Below are 20,194 nucleotides of genomic sequence, written 5' to 3' on the forward strand. Positions count from 1 at the left end.
TTTTGACTCTCCATATTTCAAGCAAATCGTACTTGACTTCTGAAATTGCCAAATGTCAATGGTAAACTGAAAGCTCTGTAATTAAACATTAACTTATTCACACCGGAAAATTTTATAATGAACTATTCCAATCTTTTAATTGGAAGGGTTCAAATGTGTCTTCAGGTGTGAGTGATGAGTTAAATGTATATGCCCAAACCACAACAGAAACAAGTTTTAATTAGATATATTACTTCTTATTCCCAATACTACTTATGTATGTATAATTATTTCAAATTGGTTTATAAGATAAATATGTCATTAAATCATCTTCTGAATCTGTTTTGTTGGGTTTTTATTCCATCTCTTCTCCAACTCCTCCTCAAAATAAGTCAAATTTGCATGCTATAAGGATGTATACACCTCTGAGAAGTCAAAAATTTCCTGTATTAAACTTTTTTTCTTATATGGATTTTTGGAAAAAGGAGTTAATGGCATAGTAGAAAATGCAAAAAAAATAAAATATGTCGGGTGTGTTCGTTTTTGTGCTATGATCGGTCAAAGATACCAATTTAACACAACATGTGATTTTAGGTGATTTTTTGGGTTTTGAACATTTGCAGAACAATTTCACACAATTTCTTCCAAGTGTGTTATCAGATATGTATGAATGTTTGTAGAATTGATGAAAATATTATTTTCTTTCAAATTGTGGAAGGAAAATTTCTTAATCTTATTCTTTTAACTCAGAAAGCCGATTGTACTTACCCCTACCCCCTATTTTTTAATGAAAAAACTCATTTTTTACCTTTTTTTTGCAGATGAAACGCTTGATATAAAAAAGTTCTGGTATTAAACTTTTTTAATATTTAATGAATTAAATGAAAATGTGTTTCTCTTTCTAAAACATCTACAAAAATGGGGGGTCAGTGTGCTTCTTTTTTTGTCCCATTATCATTTGTGTTATTTTTTACCTTTTTCGGAGTCAAAAATCAAAAGTGCTCCAGTTCGTTGCATATTATTTTTATCATATTGAACATTATAAAGTTGTACAGCAAAATTGAACCTGCTACAATTAAAAATGGCGACACAATGACAATTTAAGTGATCAATCTAGTGTCAAAAAAGGTGAAATTTTGGCCATTTTTGAAGCGCAAGAAATACACATTAATACACATTTTCAAAACGGCCGCCAAATTGGTAAATTTTTTAACTTCTTGTAAAATAAGTTCTACAAACAACAGGCATCCATTTTTTTGACATATTTTTCAGAGGCATGTTGGCTAATAAACTTGATCATAATTTGTTAGATATTACGAAAACCCATTACACCAGATCAAAACGAGACTTGAACGTGATTGACACCTCAGAAGAGTACATCCTTAAACACCCTGGACCATTCTATAGCTACCACCAATCTCTACCGGTAATTAAAGATGTGTACATAATATATGTTTATACCTATGGTGAGCCTCAGACAGAGAGTGGGGTGGATCTTCTATAAATAAAATTAGAGGCTTCTCCTGCAAAATGCATTCACAACTCGCACACCTGTCATGGTTTGCTGATTATCAATGTTCTGTTACAGGAAAGAGAGTAGTTTTCTTCACCGAAGATCGAACCCGCCATCCCAGACTTCAAACTCGGCTAAAGGGAAATTTTGCCTGAAGCTATAGTAGGCTATAGTAGGCGGCCAGGGTTCGATTTCTTCCTGAATTCATTGTCAGTAAACAAATATTTAATTACACAGTGTGGACGGAAAGTTTTACAAAATGCCAATCTGAGATGTCGTTCCTTACACTCGCATACACATGAGTATAAGGAAAGCCTTTCTAGGTAGAGATTGACAACATGTATTATAGCTTAGGTCAACAACATCCACATTTTTATTCTGTCTGGGGCTTGTCTTACACACAATTGTATGACCCTTCCATTTTATAAAAAAACATTCTTTAAAACATACGTAATTTCACAAAATTTTAATCATATGGTATTTTACCTTCAATATATATATGTGTATAACATTGAATTAAACAACTTATAGTCATAAATAAATACATAATAGAACATTTCACTCTTCTTCCTTGCACACACTTGAAAGAGAACTTCCTACATGTATGCATGCAGTACATTACAATGCACATACAAGTTTCACACTCTCACCACATTTATGTAAAACAATATTTATGTCTTCTGTCTTATCTTCAGGCATAAAGCCTTGTGGACCTGTAAATGCTAATGAAGAACCTGAAATATTTACCAAGGCTCGTCATAAAAGTTACGAATTCTGTCCGTACATGTATTTATAAAATTATAAGCTTTGGTCAAAACAATTTTTTGCTGGTGTTTAACAGGAAAGTAGGTCTGACCAAATATTTGAAACATGATGAATTATATTAGTCATCATGTTGGTTTTCATCCATTTCTGGAATTAGTCCTTTTAAAGTTTGTTGTCCATAGGTACTATAGGAGAAATTCAGTCATCATTTACATGTAACTTATAAATATACATTAAATTTTGACACAAAATGAAGCTTACAAAATATACAAAGTATACCGGTAACTTCCTTTTGGACGGACTTGAAACATCAACAATCAATTAAAATCCAGTGCTATCCCACAATATATCACAGATCTAGTCTAATTTGATCGCATCGTAAGTTTTCTCTTGCACTAAATTATGATTTCTTATTAGGCAATGTATTATGATTTAATTGATGATGAAACGAAATAGGGCGAGATAAATCTTAGACTAATTACATAATAATAGATAGCTGTAGCCATTACATGTATATAATCTTCTTCAAGCAAAAATTACCATAATCTATCCTGCATAAAGCCTAGGGGGCCTACACATTATCTCTCCATCAAAGTGGATTGAATTATAAAAGGACAAAGAAAAGTATTTGTATGCATTTCTACTGAACTGCAACATTTGGGTGGGCTTATTACCAGGCATGGGCTTATTGTGTTTGACCAGTGTTTGGTCTGTAATATGAAATCTTATATTAATGTTAAAAAGTAATTGTATATTCTTTTTGAGTCATGCCAGTTCTTTGACCTAAAAACATACAGATCTTAATGGTAGAGTCATCCAGTTTGTTCCTAGTACAAGCTTCGAGACAAGTAAATTTAACTGTCCTGATACAGTGTCTTGTTCAAAGCTGTAAACAAATCTTTCCATGGATATGGACAAAGATAATTAAGACATTCTAGCATGTAGGTACACTGTATTTCACATGTACCTTACTCAATACAAAAAGGCTTTTGTTGATGTGCCACTGAAGTGTTTAATCTGTGGAATAATGATCCTATATCAAGATATTGTTCATAAAATTGCACTTTTAATAAATAAAATCTAACTCATGTTCTTGTATTCACACATGAAATGTCACAAACATCCTTCACTTTTAAAGTTTGCAACTCTGAAATTGACAAAAGTCACCACTGCAAAGACAAGTGATTCACATTTTAAGAAGTGAATCACATTTTTAATGATCCAGTCCTACATAATTGCGTCTCTTTAACGTTTCCATGTTGTCATGCCGACTCAAAGAACTGCACCAGAGACTGGAGGTCGTAGTTGTCTAGGACTTCGAGAAGAGCTGGTACCTTGCCCTTCACATTGTGACCTTTGAACTTGAACTTGTCAATATATAGATCAGTTATCATTCCTGATAAAAAGTTAAGGAATTCTTTTTTTTTCAGTTGAGTTGAGATAAACTTTTAGGATATAACATTATAATAACTTCACAATTACCTTTTTTAGAGTGAAACAAAAGGGGTGTTGTGGTAAAAATGAAGTCAATGAAGAAATGAAGTCTGTCTATTTATCGTATCATTGACCTTGTTTTTGGCCTAGAAGGTCAAAACACAGTTACTTGTACAAGAGATTGATCCCAGGTGGATTGATATGCAAATGTCATTCAACGAAGGTTAGTTGTGAACATGTACAACTAAAATAGAAATGAAGTCTGGAGGGATGACACCAGCATTCTCCTTACAGTAACAGAAACCTTGTTTTTCACTGAAGATGATTGGATAAGAAATGAAGTCTGTAGATTGATGATGTCATGAGGACACCCATGCACACAAGACGTTGTGAGGGTGTGCTATAGTGATTGGAGAATCAGTAGTATTACCTTTCACCCGTACAGTTCTGATTGAAATGCATTCCACTATCAGGTTTATCACTTCTTTCAAAGCAGAGGGAAGGGTAGGAAAAGGTGTGAAAGATGTAAATACAAATGTAGAGGAAGAAGAAAAATAATTTAAAGAGGGTATTTCACAAAGTTAACTTTGATTTTACAAGTATTTCACAAGCTCTATGCAAAACCTAATTTCCTTAATGATGCTGGGGATGAAACCATTTTTGTTCACTGCTTGAGAATTAGAGTTCATTTTGGGAATAGAAATGTTGTGAACATGCATGTGTAAGGTGGCCGAGCTGACTTATCTGTATGCTCGGTGAGCAGGTCGACTCGGCCGAAGGTGATGAGCTGTCGTGCGTGACAATATCGAACATAGTCTACACTTGGTCAAGCCGCTTTATGGATGTATTTTGCATACTGTTGGTCTGATAGTAGATTACGCTCGCCGTTGCAGGCTAACCTTATAATTAACATTCATATAACTTGTAGCTTCTTACTACACAGATGTCAATTTTGCATTGTGAGTGTTATGTTATCCTACCCCATTTACATAGGGGAAAAAAATATACTGAACAATGGTTATACCATAGACTGGAATCATTTAAAAGGATACCGTACAGTCTCTCCAGATGGCAGGGCTGTCGCTTGTACTCTGCCTGGAGTGCATCCGAATCTTCCAAGATCTGACGATATTCAGGTGACAAGAAACTTGTATCATTCTCGTGCACCTGTAGCTCCTGTGTGAGTAAAATAACATAGAGCATTAAAAATGAATCTGTTCCTTTTTATACATGAACACATTAATTGAATCTGTATTACAGCAAGTACTGGGCAGACATGACAATGAGATTGATGCTACATTGCTATCCTTTGCTGCATATTATATTCTTGTATCAACCGAAGAAGATCCTGTTTAAACGATTTCTACCTATTTTGAAAGGAATAGAACTTTTACTGTGATCAAGTCTTATTGGAAGCAAAAGCAGAAAAAATACTAACTTATAGAAAAGTATGTGATGAACAGTAAATACATTAGAATGTTAATAACAGTAAATACCTTGAGAGCATCAATGAGTTGCACTTTCTTGGCCAGTAACAGTTGGTACTCCAGTTTAGGGTGAATCAAATTTAGAGTGTAGGGCACGGAGTCCTCCACAATATCTATTGTAACACGAAAACTGTTATTACAGACAAAAGTTGGGCGGGAAATTTTGGACCTTAGCAAAGATCCCTCTGAGATACTATACAGAAACACATTGGAATTGGAGATATATTGAGAACCCCTACTTCCACTATAATAATACATTTACAGGGCAGTTTTGTAAATAGACACAGAATCTCCCATGTTGGTTGGTTGTAAGGTCATCTAAGGACATGCCTCCATGTAATCTATAGTAATATTTGTACACGGTTATGTCAGAACTAGACAATAAATTCACCATGTAATCTATAGTAATGTTTGTACAGGGTTATGTCAGAACTAGACAATAAATTCACCATGTAATCTATAGTAATATTTGTACAGGGTTATGTCAGAACTAGACAATAAATTCACCATGTAATCTATAGTAATATTTGTACAGGGTTATGTCAGAACTAGACAATAAATTCACCATGTAATCTATAGTAATATTTGTACAGGGTTATGTCAGAACTAGACAATAAATTCACCATGTAATCTATAGTAATATTTGTACAGGGTTATGTCAGAACTAGACAATAAATTCACCATGTAATCTATAGTAATATTTGTACAGGGTTATGTCAGAACTAGACAATAAATTCACCATGTAATCTATAGTAATATTTGTACAGGGTTATGTCAGAACTAGACAATAAATTCACCATGTAATCTATAGTAATATTTGTACAGGGTTATGTCAGAACTAGACAATAAATTCACCATGTAATCTATAGTAATATTTGTACAGGGTTATGTCAGAACTAGACAATAAATTCACCATGTAATCTATAGTAATATTTGTACAGGGTTATGTCAGAACTAGACAATAAATTCACCATGTAATCTATAGTAATATTTGTACAGGGTTATGTCAGAACTAGACAATAAATTCACCATGTAATCTGTAGTAATATTTGTACAGAGTTATGTCAGAACTAGACAATAAATTCCCCATGTAATCTATAGTAATATTTGTACAGGGTTATGTCAGAATCTAGTTCTGACATAACCCTGTGCAAATATTACTATAGGTTACATGGGGAATTTGTTGTCTACTTCCGACATAACCCTGTACAGAGTTATGTCAGACCTAGACAATAAATTCCCCATGTAACCTGTAGTAATATTTGTACAGAGGTATGTCAGAACTAGACAATAAATTCACTATGTAATCTATAGTAATATTTTTACAGGGTTATGTCAGAACCAGACAATAAATTCCCCATGTATCCTATAGTAATATTTGTACAGGGTTATGTCATAACTAGACAATAAATTCACCATGTAATCTATAGCAATATTTGTACAGGGTTATGTCAGCACTAGACAATAAATTCACCAGGTAATCTATAGTAATATTTGTTCTGGGTTATGTCAGAACTAGACAATAAATTCACCAGGTAATCTATAGTAATATTTTTACAGGGTTATGTCAGAACGAGACAATAAATTCACCATGTAATCTGTAGTAATATTTATACAGAGTTATGTCAGAACTAGACAATGAATTCACCATGTAATCTATAGTCATATTTGTACAGGGTTATGCCGGAACTAGACAATAAATTCACCATGTGATCTATAGTAATATTTAATTTGTACAGGGTTATGTCAGCACTAGACAATAAATTCACCATGTAATCTATAGTAATATTTGTACAGAGTTATGTCAGAACTAGACAATAAATTCCTCATGTAATCTATAGTAATATTTGTACAGGGTTATGTCGGAACTAGACAATAAATTCACCATGTAATCTATAGTAATATTTGTACAGGGCTATGTCGGAACTAGACAATAAATTCACCAGGTAATCTATAGTAATATTTGTACAGGGTTATGTCGGAACTAGACAATAAATTCACCATGTAATCTATAGTAATATTTGTACAGGCTTAGGTCGGAACTAGACAATAAATTCCCCATGTCAACTATATTAATATTTGTACAGGGTTATGTCAGAACTAGACAATAAATTCCCCATGTCAACTATAGTAACATATTAACAGAGACATATTAACAGAGAAGTGTCAGAAATTGACACAGAATCTCTATGGTAACATTTGTAGAGGAGTATCCGAACCAGTCACATAAACCCACAAATCAACTATAGTAACATTTGTGTTTGTTGGAACTAGAGAATCTCTCATGTTATCTTTATGTACAGAACAGTGCTTACAAACACAGCTTGATGTAACTGGATTCTATTTACCGGTTCAATATCGTATACAATAAACCTGTCTAGAGCTCTGAGCTAATGTCCTACTGTACTCCATTCATTACCATATGTAATGTAACATGTCTAGAGCTCTGAGCTAATGTCCTACTGTACTCCACTCATTACCATATGTAATATAACATATCTAGAGCTCTGAGCTAATGTCCTAATGTACTCCACTAATTACCATATGTAATGTAACCTGTGTAGAGCTCTGAGCTAATGTCCTACTGTACTCCACTCATTACCATATGTAATATAACCTATCTAGAGCTCTGAGCTAATGTCCTACTGTACTCCACTAATTACCATATGTAATGTAACCTGTCTAGAGCTCTGAGCTAATGTCCTACTGTACTCCATTCATTACCATATGTATTGTAACCTGTTTAGAGCTCTGAGCTAATGTCCTACTGTACTCAATTCATTCCGATATGTAATGTAACCTGTCTAGAGCTCTGAGTTAATGTCCTACTGTACTCCACTCATTACCATATGCAATGTAACCTGCCTAGAGCTCTGAGCTAATGTTCTCCTGTACTCCACTCATTACCATATGTAATGCAACCTGTCTAGAGCTCTGAGCTAATGTGCTACTGTACTCCATTCATTACCATATGTAATGTAATCTGTCTAGAGCTCTGAGCTAATGTCCTCCTGTACTCCACTCATTACCATATGTAATATACCCTATCTAGAGCTCTGAGCTAATGTCCTCCTGTACTCCACTCATTACCATATGTAATGCAACCTGTCTAGAGCTCTGAGCTAATGTGCTACTGTACTCCATTCATTACCATATGTATTGTAACCTGTTTAGAGCTCTGAGCTAATGTCCTACTGTACTCCATTCAGTACCATATGTAATGTAACCTGTCTAGAGGTCTGAGCTAATGTCCTACTGTACTCCACTAATTACCATATGTAATGTAACCTGTGTAGAGCTCTGAGCTAATGTCCTACTGTACTCCATTCATTACCATATGTGATGTCTAATCGGATCTTCTTTTTGGTTGCTTCCTTGGTGAGGACATCTTTGAGGATGGATACCGTGGAAATGTTGTCCGACTTGAACACCGCCTGGCCCTTCCTGTATATAAAGGTAATGCAACAGGTAGATATCATGGATAAAGATTATTACTGCCGGTTCATGTCATAGGTACCAGTAATACACCCATGTTTCAAAGTGGACTAAATCCAGTGGAAACAACATCAAAATCTGACCATCTCTGGAAATTAAGGATCCCTGTTCCAATGCAAGCAAAACAATAGAGAAGGCCATCGTACATTTTCATAAAAACAGTAACCCTCCCTTAAGTTGCTTTCAATAAGGTTACATTCGTGTATCCTGGTTGAAACGGTACAGCTGGTGGCACAGAAATATTCCACGATAAACGAACGCACTTGGACCCTTCTATAAGCAGAGCTAAAAATGCACAGTTTCGGAGAATAAATAACAATGTATCAAGACTATTATGCCCTTTTTTCACACATCCACTGAATTACATAACGTATCATAAAAACTACATGTGGCTTGACATTGTTTTAGAAAGAAATATCGCAAACTAGCAAAGTCAGCATTTTAGTTTTGGTAAGTCTGGACCCCTCAATCTAGTGAATCTACACGTGCCGAATATTCCTGAGGTGAGCCTTGGTTCAGATGTGTGCCTGTTGTTTTCTTTACAGGTTCAACTCTTTCACTGGATACGCGAATGTAGCCAAGCTGTAGTGGGACAGGGCTGAAGTAGTACCACTGATCATGTAGGTCAGTTGGTTAGAGCTTATTGTGATCAGAGGTCCAGGGTTGGAATTCCACATTTTTTACTCTCAGAAAACTGCTGCTTTCTTTTTTGTTGATTTCATCTTCGTTACTTTTTGCATAAAATTAATTAAAGCTATTCAGGCCAATATTTATTTTTACAGTTCATTGTTATTGGCAGTGGTAGGGGGGCCCTTAAACAACTACCGCATGTAGCTTTACTGAAATTAATATTACTTTAACCAAGGGCCTGTCTGTGTTTGAGTGTCAGAATGTTTAGGATAAAGCCTGACAGACCTCCACAATGTTAACAATGGAGGCCTTAAAAGTCTTTGTCAAGGCTCACTAGAAAGTAATATCAAATCACAAGATCTATCCATATTTTTGAATTCTCAACAGATCAGTCGGGCTGTTTGGAACACGATAAATAAAAGCAACTCTGCGCTTCCTTAGGAAAGACAACTGATGTTTTGAATACATGGTTACCTGTATTCACATTCGAGCAATGTGTCGAGGAAAGTCGAGACGAAATGGAATGTCAGTACATCTCCAGGCGGGGTCCTCTCAGGAAGTTCTGGTAAACAGAAGGAAACCCAGGAGTGCATCTCCGCCAAGCTGAACTGACCTGTCAACTTGACAGTATTCAGGGGTCTGCAAAAAGCATAAGATAACAAGAGTTGTGAAACCAAATATTAACAGTAGAATGCCAATAATACAAACTTGGAATTATTCAAATCTCATAGTGTTGTCTAATAATTAGACTGCTTAAGCAGTATTTGACTGGTTATTCAAAGAGCTGCTTATCCAAATCATTTGTATGTCTACTGATAAGTAATGATAATCAGCTCTCCTCTGTATCTTATTGAAACATGGTTAAATCTCCAGATATTTATCAAGGAATAAACAAGTGTACTTTCAATGTGCACCAACAAGGATTATGGCTAACATTAGAGTTTGGAATTGACTAATTGTAATAAAATTCCCTAAAGCAATGAATTGGGTTGGAGATTTCTGTGGAACATCCTCAAGTTACTGTATTTTACCGGTGATAAGACCACCCCTACTTCTCCTTACTTTCCGTGCATGGCGTGGCTGCCCGGTGATAAGACCATCCCCTACTTCACCTTACTTTCCGTGCATGGCGTGGCTGCCCGGTGATAAGACCACCCCTACTTCTTCTTACTTTCCGTGCATGGCGTGGCTGCCCGGTGATAAGGCCATCCCCTACTTCACCTTACTTTCCGTGCATGGCGTGGCTGCCCGGTGATAAGACCACCCCTACTTCTTCTTACTTTCCGTGCATGGCGTGGCTGCCCGGTGATAAGACCATCCCCTACTTCACCGTACTTTCCGTGCATGGCGTGGCTGCCCGGTGATAAGACCATCCCCCTTTCTTCAAGTTTGTCGAGGTCGGTAAACAGATTTTTTTGTATTGTTATACGTTGTGCATTACATGTAAAACTAACCAGCAGGGTGGGTCAGAACAAGTGATTCCTGTATACTATATAGTACTGTATCGACTCAACACCAAAGAGAAATGTGGCTGACTTGTGACCTCTGACCTCTTACTGTGACACTTCACTATAAAAACTTCAAATTCAACACAGAGCGAGTGACACGGGTAAAGATTCTAAAATTCACACCTACAATTTTTTTCCTCTAACAACATTTTAACCCCATACAGTCTGTTCAGTTAAAATGTGTTCATCAGCGTAAGGTCCTCTTTACCTGGAGTCGTCAAACACATGTGTGCGCTGGTGAAGTGACAGCGGTTTGATCTGGTACTGGCGGACCTGGCAGGTTTTGGGTTGGACACGGGGCGTGACGTAGGCCTGCAGGGTCCCATACTGTCCCTCAATGGAACGAATCTTCAGCTCCAAACGTGTTGTGTTGGCCTGGCAGCGGTATGTGGCAAGAAGGAAATTACCATCCTAAAATTTGGGAAAAAAAAAAAAAAATAGTTAAAAATGATTTGCTCCATATAATGATACCTCTTTCTTTAGATCTTATCCTTAAATAGGCTTGATGGAATTGAAGGACATTCATATTCAAGTACAATCAGACTTGATTTTTTTGTAACTTAACAGGATCATCGGAGAAAATTTGAAACATCAATGCTTCCACTTAAGAATGTTGAACTTCTTGGAGATACTGTATCAACTGCATAAGACAGACTGTAATTGTTAAGTTGTGGAACACAAGGCAAGACATTTAGTTTGTAATATAGGATTTAATTTAGTCAGAAAAATATGTTCTATACAAGTCTCTAGTAAGACCTCACTTGGAGTACTGCACATCAGTCTGGTTTCCAATGTATAAAAAGGACCGGAAGACTCTAGAAAATGTCCAACGTCGTGCCACCAGGTTGTTGCCTCATCTCAAACATCTAAACTATGAGGAGCGTCTGCGAGTTTTAGGAATACCTTCCTTAGAGTACAGACGTGAAAGAGCAGACATGGTAAACCTTTTTAAAATATGCAATGGACTTGTAGATGCCAACGTGGATAAATTCACAATTTTCGTGCACGGACAGAATGTACACAACACCAGAGGACATAACAAAAAACTTTTCAAGAAAAGATTTAGGACTAAACTAAGAGGAAATGCATTCTCCAACCGAGTGACCGAACCGTGGAACAATCTAGACTCCACCGTAATTAACGCTCCATCATTAAACTGTTTCAAATCAAGACTGAACCGTGCGTGGAAACACCACCCAGGAAAATTCAGCCCCGCATGCTACAGAGCGGGAGGTGCAGACCGGGAGTCCGTACCAGTAGAATTAGTAGAAGCGTCAATAGTAGTCTATGACTAATTGTATGACGTCGACAACGGTGAGTATGTATTTATACACGGTAGTTTGCATGTTTAGATGTTAAAATGATCCAGGGACATCTCAATATTCTCGTACAGGTTCAACTTCGAATCATTAGTCGTTTACTTAACGATCGAACCATGATTGTAGTTTAAAACAGCCAGAAAGTTGAATCTTAAAACTTTGATTCATAAAGGGAATATCAGTAGTATCATATAAGGGAAAAAATCTGGACTATGCCCAAAGTTCGACACACTGCGAAATTCAAATCTTCGAAGTTTGATTTATGGAAGTTTGACTGTATATTGTTAAGTAATGCCTGTCATCTACACCACAATGTCACATTGCGATAACTTGAATTAAGATTTCTTCCGTGTCCTTTTCTACTTCAGAACTTACAGCCTGGTATGTACACAATGGGTAGTCAAAATGCTTTCCACGACCAGGTTTCTCAAACAAATATACTGCCTTTGAGAAGTTAAGGAGCAGATTCCATTGTCCATACACAAAGCCTATGATTTTATTGATGGTATTATTTCTTTTTCCATTGTAATGTCATTAGAAATACAATCAAATCTGTCAATCAATGAGAGTAAAAGTGTGAGGATCTTAAGTCTGGAGTTCGAATCTGGTCTAGCCTCGCTGAAGATTTAAACTCGGAACACTGTTGTTGATTATACTTTGTTTATTTCATCTTTATTACTTCTTATAAAAATCCTGCAAGGTATGGTTTTCTTTTCAGAAATGGTTTAGTAAAGCTTACTTTTCAGAAATGATTTAGTAAAGCTATCATCATGCCGGAAACACAGTTTGAAATATTCTATACCAGAGAATGTTTGCTGCATTTGTTCCCACTTTTTTCCCTCTACAGGATGATGGTTATAGGTTAACAACATAACATACACAGTAATGTAAAGGGGAAAGTTTGACTGAGCGAAACATGTCTCCCTATACAGTACTTAGTTACAGTTTCTGGTGCGGGGATCCTTAAGATGTCATCTATACTCACCTCTGGGTTACAGGAACTGTAGCTGACCACAGCCGAATTCTTTTCCACGTCCAACAGATCTATGGGCACATCACTCTGTATCAAAATTCAAATTATTTAATGCAAAAAGCATAGAATAAAGTCTAATACTTAGTATTTGAAGAAAACAAAGGGAGAACCAGTGTTCGATATTATATGGCCATAAATGTAAGTTCATAAAAGGTAACAGCCGTAGATATCCGGAAGTAATGTAATCATGGTTTTATTTCACAGTGTTGTTTTTGTATTCAAGGGAGAAATTGTGAATTTACAGTGTTGAGTAGGCCATTTCAAGATTCTAAGACAAGATCCATACTTCTCCGGCATTAAACCCATATTCAGTTTATTTCAGTGTTATTTTTGTATTCAAGCAAGAATATGTGAATTTGCACTATGTTGAGTAGGCCATTTCATAATAATAAGGCAATATCTGTATTCATTTGTATTTATAACTGAAATCCAATTAAATAGCTCACCACAAGCCTTCAATTTCGTGATGACGTAAACCATGGGTGAAAAAAAAGATATGCACATCTAGGAAACACTTGGATTTGGATGATGATGGATTACCTGAAGTAATATATTGTCAATGGGCATCTGTAACTCCAGACTGAGAGTATAACTGGCATCTTCCCGATTGAGGACAAATTTGTCGTTGGTGTTGAAGTTAGGTATGGCTGATATGGCCGTCTGACTATTGGCCGTCTGCTGGTACTTTTCCCGCTCGTCCAGGACCTTCTGCTGGAGGTTATCAAGCTCTGACCTGAACAAGTCATCACTCAACGTTTAGGCATGTCTAAATAAGGTGTTATCTCTAATAGAGAGTTACAATATATTACAGAAGTCTAGCATAAATTTATGAGCAACTTAAATATGTAAGCCAATTGAATATTAAAAAGTATTACCGGTATGCTTAATTTTTGATTATGAAATATTTAAAATTGCGTTAAATATTCAGATAACAAAAACGGTGAAACTTTATTTCATATATCTACTTCAGTAAGTAATGCTTACTTTCAGTCGATATAACTTATTTTCAGAAACTATTTCTTCTAAGTGAAATTACAAAATGATCCTTGGAATTATCTTATTTCTATTTAATTAATAAATAAATACCAATTACTATCTTAATTTGAAAAAAAAACTTCCTGCTTTTTCATAAATGGGACACTATAGCAATTGCTGTTTTTTAAGCTTTGATTATCACATGATCAATGAGTGTGATTCTTTGATGTGCTGAACAGGTAATTTTTGCTATATGGAAATATAGGTATCTAGTGTTAATATAGCATTAAGTTCCAGCTGAAATTACCTTGAATAGCAGGGACAGTCCAAACAATTTATGAAATTGGTAGTTTTTTTTTTATCTTAAGTCCATTTAATAGACTTTTTTTAAAACAACATAATTATGTATTGTGGACAATGAGGTTCTATTTTGATGTATATTGATACATGGTGCTTTTCTTTCTAGTTGGAATCAAAATATTTAGATCTTTGAAATTTGCAGATTTTTTGAAATAATGAAAATCAATATACCCTGTTTTTTTGTGTTTTTTTAAATGATCATTTTACGAGCTGAATTGTTTTTGAAGATGTCTCAGAGTCTGTTTTACAAAAGATTGGTAGCTGAATGACTCCATCATTACAGTAAAATTTGAGTAAATAATATTTTCATAATCATTATAACTGAAAACAAAATATTTAAATACTGGGAATCAAAATGATTAACTTATGTAACACACACAAATATACATGTATAGAGAAAGAAAAAAATAAGTTCTTTTTGCATCCTACATCTTGAATGAAAAGATTTCAAAATCATATTTCAGTTCTAAATACTGAAAGATACATTTCAAATATTTATTTTTATTTTTTATTCATGTTAAAAAAGTGTTTTGTCTGCCCAAACTAGTCATATTCAATTTCAATATTTAAATCATGTTAAGAAATAAAATTACAATAACTATCTATAAAATGGAACATACAATTTGCTTAAATAAAATTTCTTAAAATATCATAAAATAAAACAAAAACATATGAAAAAAGGATTAAAATAAAGTGGTAAGCAATATATATATATATATGAAATAAACAAAAATTGTTAGAATTTTAAAAGTGCAAAGTTAGGATTCTAATTGTGACGTGAATTTTTTAGTACTGTAATTTGTTTTCTAATGTGATTAATATAATATGAAGCCTATATAATGTGATTGCTGAAACAAATACTAAAATGTGGTTAATTATTATAACTCATAATCATAATAGCAGATAAATCTTCTTGAAATAGATTTAATAACAGTGCCACATTGTATGCGTATGGCCATATACTAATGTTAACAATTATATATTGGGTCTATGTATATTAAACCACATACAACATGAACTGTAGGATGTGGATCAAAGGGAATAATATGTTTTAAGTTAAATTAGAGTGATTTTCTGTTATGGTCATATTTGACTGTTACCATGGAGACGACCTACTTGAGGTTGGAGATTTTGTTGGTCGCTGCTGCCGTGACAACAACCTCTGATGGGCCCATGCCTTTTGTCAGTTGCTCTGATGTTAGACCTATCAACCAACCTGTCACAGCGAGGAGATAGAGCATTCACACACATGTAAACGTACTGGCATATCGTCACAAACACTCGTTCTAGTCACGGCTATTAGACGGCACCGTAATAACACCAGAGGCGTAGTAATCGCTAGCGGGCTGTTTTGTCAGACGCAGGTTTACTAATAAATTAGCTTTTGCAGATTTCGACTTAAATTAATACCGCTGCATATCATTTGCATATTGATAAAAACATTCCAAACATGCAAAAGTACCTGATAATTTACCATTCTCGTTAACCACGGGTTATAATTCAGTAGCCTTCTGTATTAACGGAAATACGTATATAAGGTCAAAGTCTTATAATATAGAAACTTCATCCTTTAATAGTTAACGCCTTTATAATAAGTCAGAAGCTGGAAACGTTATGTTCAGATTTTGAATACAAAACTTGTACTGCCACTGCATTCTCCATTTAAAATATATGGCCCCTTTTTCATCTGAAAAATAACTCCTGGTTACATTTGTATGACTATCTAAATGTTCAGAAAAATAGTCCCATTTCACAATACCAGCAGCACAGAAGTAAACATAGTTGTCTTTCCTGATTTTAAATCAAAACGAGGCTATCAATTCTAGGATTTTATGAAACATCAGTATCTCTTCTTCCAAGATTATTTTTCAGAATTTTCCATAAAATTGTTACATGTGTCCTACTGGTAGCCTGGTTGTCCTCATTGAATGTTGTAAATAACCTATAAGTCAAGCCTATATTTTATTTATGTGTGTCTGCCTTAAAGAATAGAAAAGTACTATAACGCACCCCTGATATGTTGTGCGATGTATATATAGAGACTACATCCAATGACTCACCAAAGAAACAGTACAGAATGTATAAATGGAGGAGATAAATATCATATGTATATCACAACACCATAGATACACAAGCTACAGAGTCAAGGTACAAGATTTCATACACCTCATAGGTTGTCTAGTATTGTCAAATTATCTCATTTACACCTAAAGACACCTTTGAACTCTTCCAAATCAAAAGTTGGAACAGTTCATTATGAGATTTCAGGGGTAAGTGAGTTAAGTTCAACCGAGGGACATTTAATACATTTCTTTTGAAGTAAGGTGATACATGTACCGTATTTATCCACCAATAAGCCCATGCCTGGTAATAAGCCCACCCATATATATTGCTGTTAAGTAAAAAATGCCAAAAAATACTATTATATTGCTCTATATTAAGCCCACCTTCCTGTTTTGAGTGAGATTTTGAAGGTTTCAAATGTTGTCAACAATTGCTTAGTCTGCATTTTTTTGAGAGAGAAAATTTGCTCTTGAAATTCTTTGGTGAAATTGCTTTCAGTTACGACCTAAAATGTGCCTGAAAACCGTTATGAGAACTGGACAGAACAGAATGGTCAATCCTGTGAAGTTAAGTGAAATCACAATCATTAAAGATAAACATCTTCAGGGATTATTGGTCTACGGGTATGAAATCATGTGCCCCTCCATCAGTAAACCTGTAAGTCAGTAACCATTTGTTCCCAGTGCACTTAATGCATAAACATGGAGCTCTCCTGTAGTGGAGTTGCATGCTGTAGTCGAGTAAACTTATAACCTTAACAAAGCCATTATCTATTTGGTGTTCGGCACTACAATCCACACTTGGTATCATTTGTTGAGCTATAGAGCATAATATTACAAGCATAAGAATTAAATAAATTTTAAATATGCAAAAACTACTACAATGTATTAGGAATAAAAAAAGTGTCTATATATAAATGAAATTTGTGTATCTATCAACTAAAATTTGTATTATACCAGGGCCAGAAATTAATTTTGAATACCACTAGTTAGTATTTTTCAATTTTTAATAGTCCATATGCAAATTCCGCTAACCTAACATTATTCAAATATTCAACAAGATAAGCAATTATCTAATTTTGACCAATAGGTGATCGGGTCCACAAAATTCAGGATTCTACAATTACACTAGCCTGCTACCAGGGATAATAGTTGTTATGCTAGGATTAGAACCATTAGTCCAACTGGAAATTTCACTAGTCTCAGACTATCGGGATACCTCTATTGTCTAGCCCTGAAGACTATTCCAAATTGGAAAAAAAATCCAATATACATTGCTAAAACAAATTATAAATTAAATTTATATCAACAAACATGAAAAATGTTCGGAACGATTATTTTTATATAAATGTTTTAATGACTAAACTATTTAAAACATAGCTTGTACCATAATATCTGGGATATTTTGGATGTTATAAAATTTTGGTTGTATTGGTGCCAGAGGGAAATGTGATAAATTACATTTTAAAATGTAATACATGTCACAATTGTTAATATGAAAAAAATGAAAGTAAAAATTAATTCAGAGTGTAACATTACTATCCTGTTTCAGTTTAAAGCAAATTATAAGGGAACATCTTGAAATCTGTTTCATAATTTGCTTCTAAATTCATTGAATTCTTAGTAAAGACATTTTGTTGTTGTTGTTGACAGTGTAAATTTCAATAACAAATCCTGAATAAGTATGAATTTTTGTTACTTAAAATATGTCTTTTTGCAGACATCTGGACAGGATAAAGACATTAGGATATGATGGGAAATGACATTTTATATGATTAGGTGTCAATTAGATTTCAATCAACTATGTGATTTCAGAGATGTATTCTGATTTTTTTTTTATAATAAAAAATCCAAATTAAACACGCTTTGTGATAGGAAAACAAATATATATACTGGTAAATGAAACTCCACACTTCAACCACCATCATATGAGAAAACACCAAAATCAACAGCTTCGACAAAATGTCCCACCGGTAACGTAAACCTACAAGGGGTGAATTGAATATATTTTAAGTGACCTTTAAGAAGAAAGTTCTTTTTACTTAAATGATTTTATTTTCAAACATTAAAAAGAATTAATTAATCATTTATATAGATATCAGAATAATTTGTACATAATTTGTAATAATCTTTTCTGTTTTGTTTTTTTTAATTTTCATAGGGTTTAGAGAAATAGTAAAGAAATTAAAAAAAATCAATTTTAACCCTGTTATTCATACATCCTAATCTTACAACAAGTGCCAAGTAGGAAATTTTAACCATAATGACCATTTAATAAATACAGGGAACCCAATTTGAAAGAAATATAACACTTCATGTTTGTGGGATTTTTTTTTTTTTTTTAAACCAATATCCAATGGAGTCCAAGATATTTTTTGGGGGAAAAAACAGACATAAAAATAAAAATTATATTAATGTTGCTAATGATTTTAAAAACAATCTGTTTTTAATAATCTGATAAATCCATAAAGTTGGAATCATTTATAAAAATTCCATCCTATAACTAGTAAAATTATAAAATCAATCTCTGTGTTAATTTAAGAAAATGTTATCATACCTGAAGAAATGTTCAAGCAATAATAAATACACTTTATAGATATCATCGTACTGATTTTTTTGCAGATTAGGGCAGAAAGTAACTGGGCATGAATCTTACCTCTAACATTAAACAAAATATTACACTTTTTTTAGCTAGAAACTGACAACTAAAATCTCTAATATTCTGTGAATGGTAATGGCTTCAAATTCAGGAACGCACTCAGACGTGAGGGAACACCATAGAATATGGTTGAGAATTGGAATAAAAACAAGATGAAATATAATTGCAAAATTCAAAACCCACAGATCAAAAGAAAACGTTCCAATGACCATGAACGTTTAGTTATGACATTCATCATTCTTTACATTAGCAGTTTAACAGTGTTTTTAGAAACAGTCTGAAATATACTGTCAAACCTGTTCATGTGACCGCCTCTATATAGAGATCACCTGTGTTAAAAATCCTCTTAACTCTTTTAAATATATGAACATGTCATAATAAATTCTCATTTTGTATTAATTCTTCAGTTTTCTTTGTTTTCATATTTTTTTCATTTTTTTTCACCCATTTGAGCACTGTATCTTTGATTATTTTATCTAACAATTTCATATACATTAAAACCTCGTCATACTGGCACCATATGTCCAGAGAAAATTTGTCGTTGTAAAGGGGTTTGGCGATAAATTGAGAGAAATGTACAGATCTGTATGAAGGAATGCATTAGAAAACAAGTAAAAGGGACATTGAAATGTGTTGGCTGAAAGTGAGGTGGCAAATTAAACGAGAGGCATTATATCGAGGTTTAACTGTATCAAATTAAGAGATATACAGAATTGTTTTCAAAATCCTCCTGGCCCTTTTCACTGACAGTAAAAGTCATGAGAACGTTTTCTTTTGATCTGTTTTTGCAAGGAAAGCAGTAACAAAGTGGGAAGAGTGCCTGAAGTGTTACCTAAGCCCTATAATTTTATCCTTGCCCTCAAAAGTGAGGACCTGGGATGTTTGCGGGCCTACAGTCTTGATATGAGGCTCGGAGGTAAGGCTGAAAAGCCATCCTGAAATCAACAGCAGCAGCAGCAGTGGATATCAACATT

At 34.3% G+C, this 20,194-nt stretch overlaps 1 protein-coding gene across 2 annotated transcripts in view; it reads right to left on the reverse strand.

The window, feature by feature from the left end:
* Positions 1-1,965: 1,965 nt before the first annotated feature.
* LOC110447191 (Bardet-Biedl syndrome 7 protein homolog) overlaps positions 1,966-20,194 on the reverse strand; it is a 28,852-nt gene continuing 10,623 nt past the window's right edge. The window contains exons 11-19 of one of the 2 annotated variants that reach the window (XM_021492729.1): positions 15,615-15,714; positions 13,704-13,896; positions 13,116-13,190; positions 11,020-11,222; positions 9,778-9,942; positions 8,513-8,622; positions 5,188-5,291; positions 4,744-4,867; positions 1,966-3,653 (exon numbers count right to left, since the gene is read on the reverse strand). In XM_021492729.1, the coding sequence (XP_021348404.1) occupies positions 3,520-3,653; positions 4,744-4,867; positions 5,188-5,291; positions 8,513-8,622; positions 9,778-9,942; positions 11,020-11,222; positions 13,116-13,190; positions 13,704-13,896; positions 15,615-15,714 (1,208 nt within the window). In that variant the 3' untranslated portion in view covers positions 1,966-3,519. Of the gene's footprint in view, positions 3,654-4,743; positions 4,868-5,187; positions 5,292-8,512; positions 8,623-9,777; positions 9,943-11,019; positions 11,223-13,115; positions 13,191-13,703; positions 13,897-15,614; positions 15,715-20,052; positions 20,156-20,194 lie in introns of both variants that reach the window. The other variant, XM_021492728.1, reaches the window with a different exon arrangement.

This window comes from Mizuhopecten yessoensis, unplaced genomic scaffold, assembly GCF_002113885.1.
Source record: "Mizuhopecten yessoensis strain PY_sf001 unplaced genomic scaffold, ASM211388v2 scaffold3229, whole genome shotgun sequence".
NCBI classification, from domain to species: domain Eukaryota; kingdom Metazoa; phylum Mollusca; class Bivalvia; order Pectinida; family Pectinidae; genus Mizuhopecten; species Mizuhopecten yessoensis.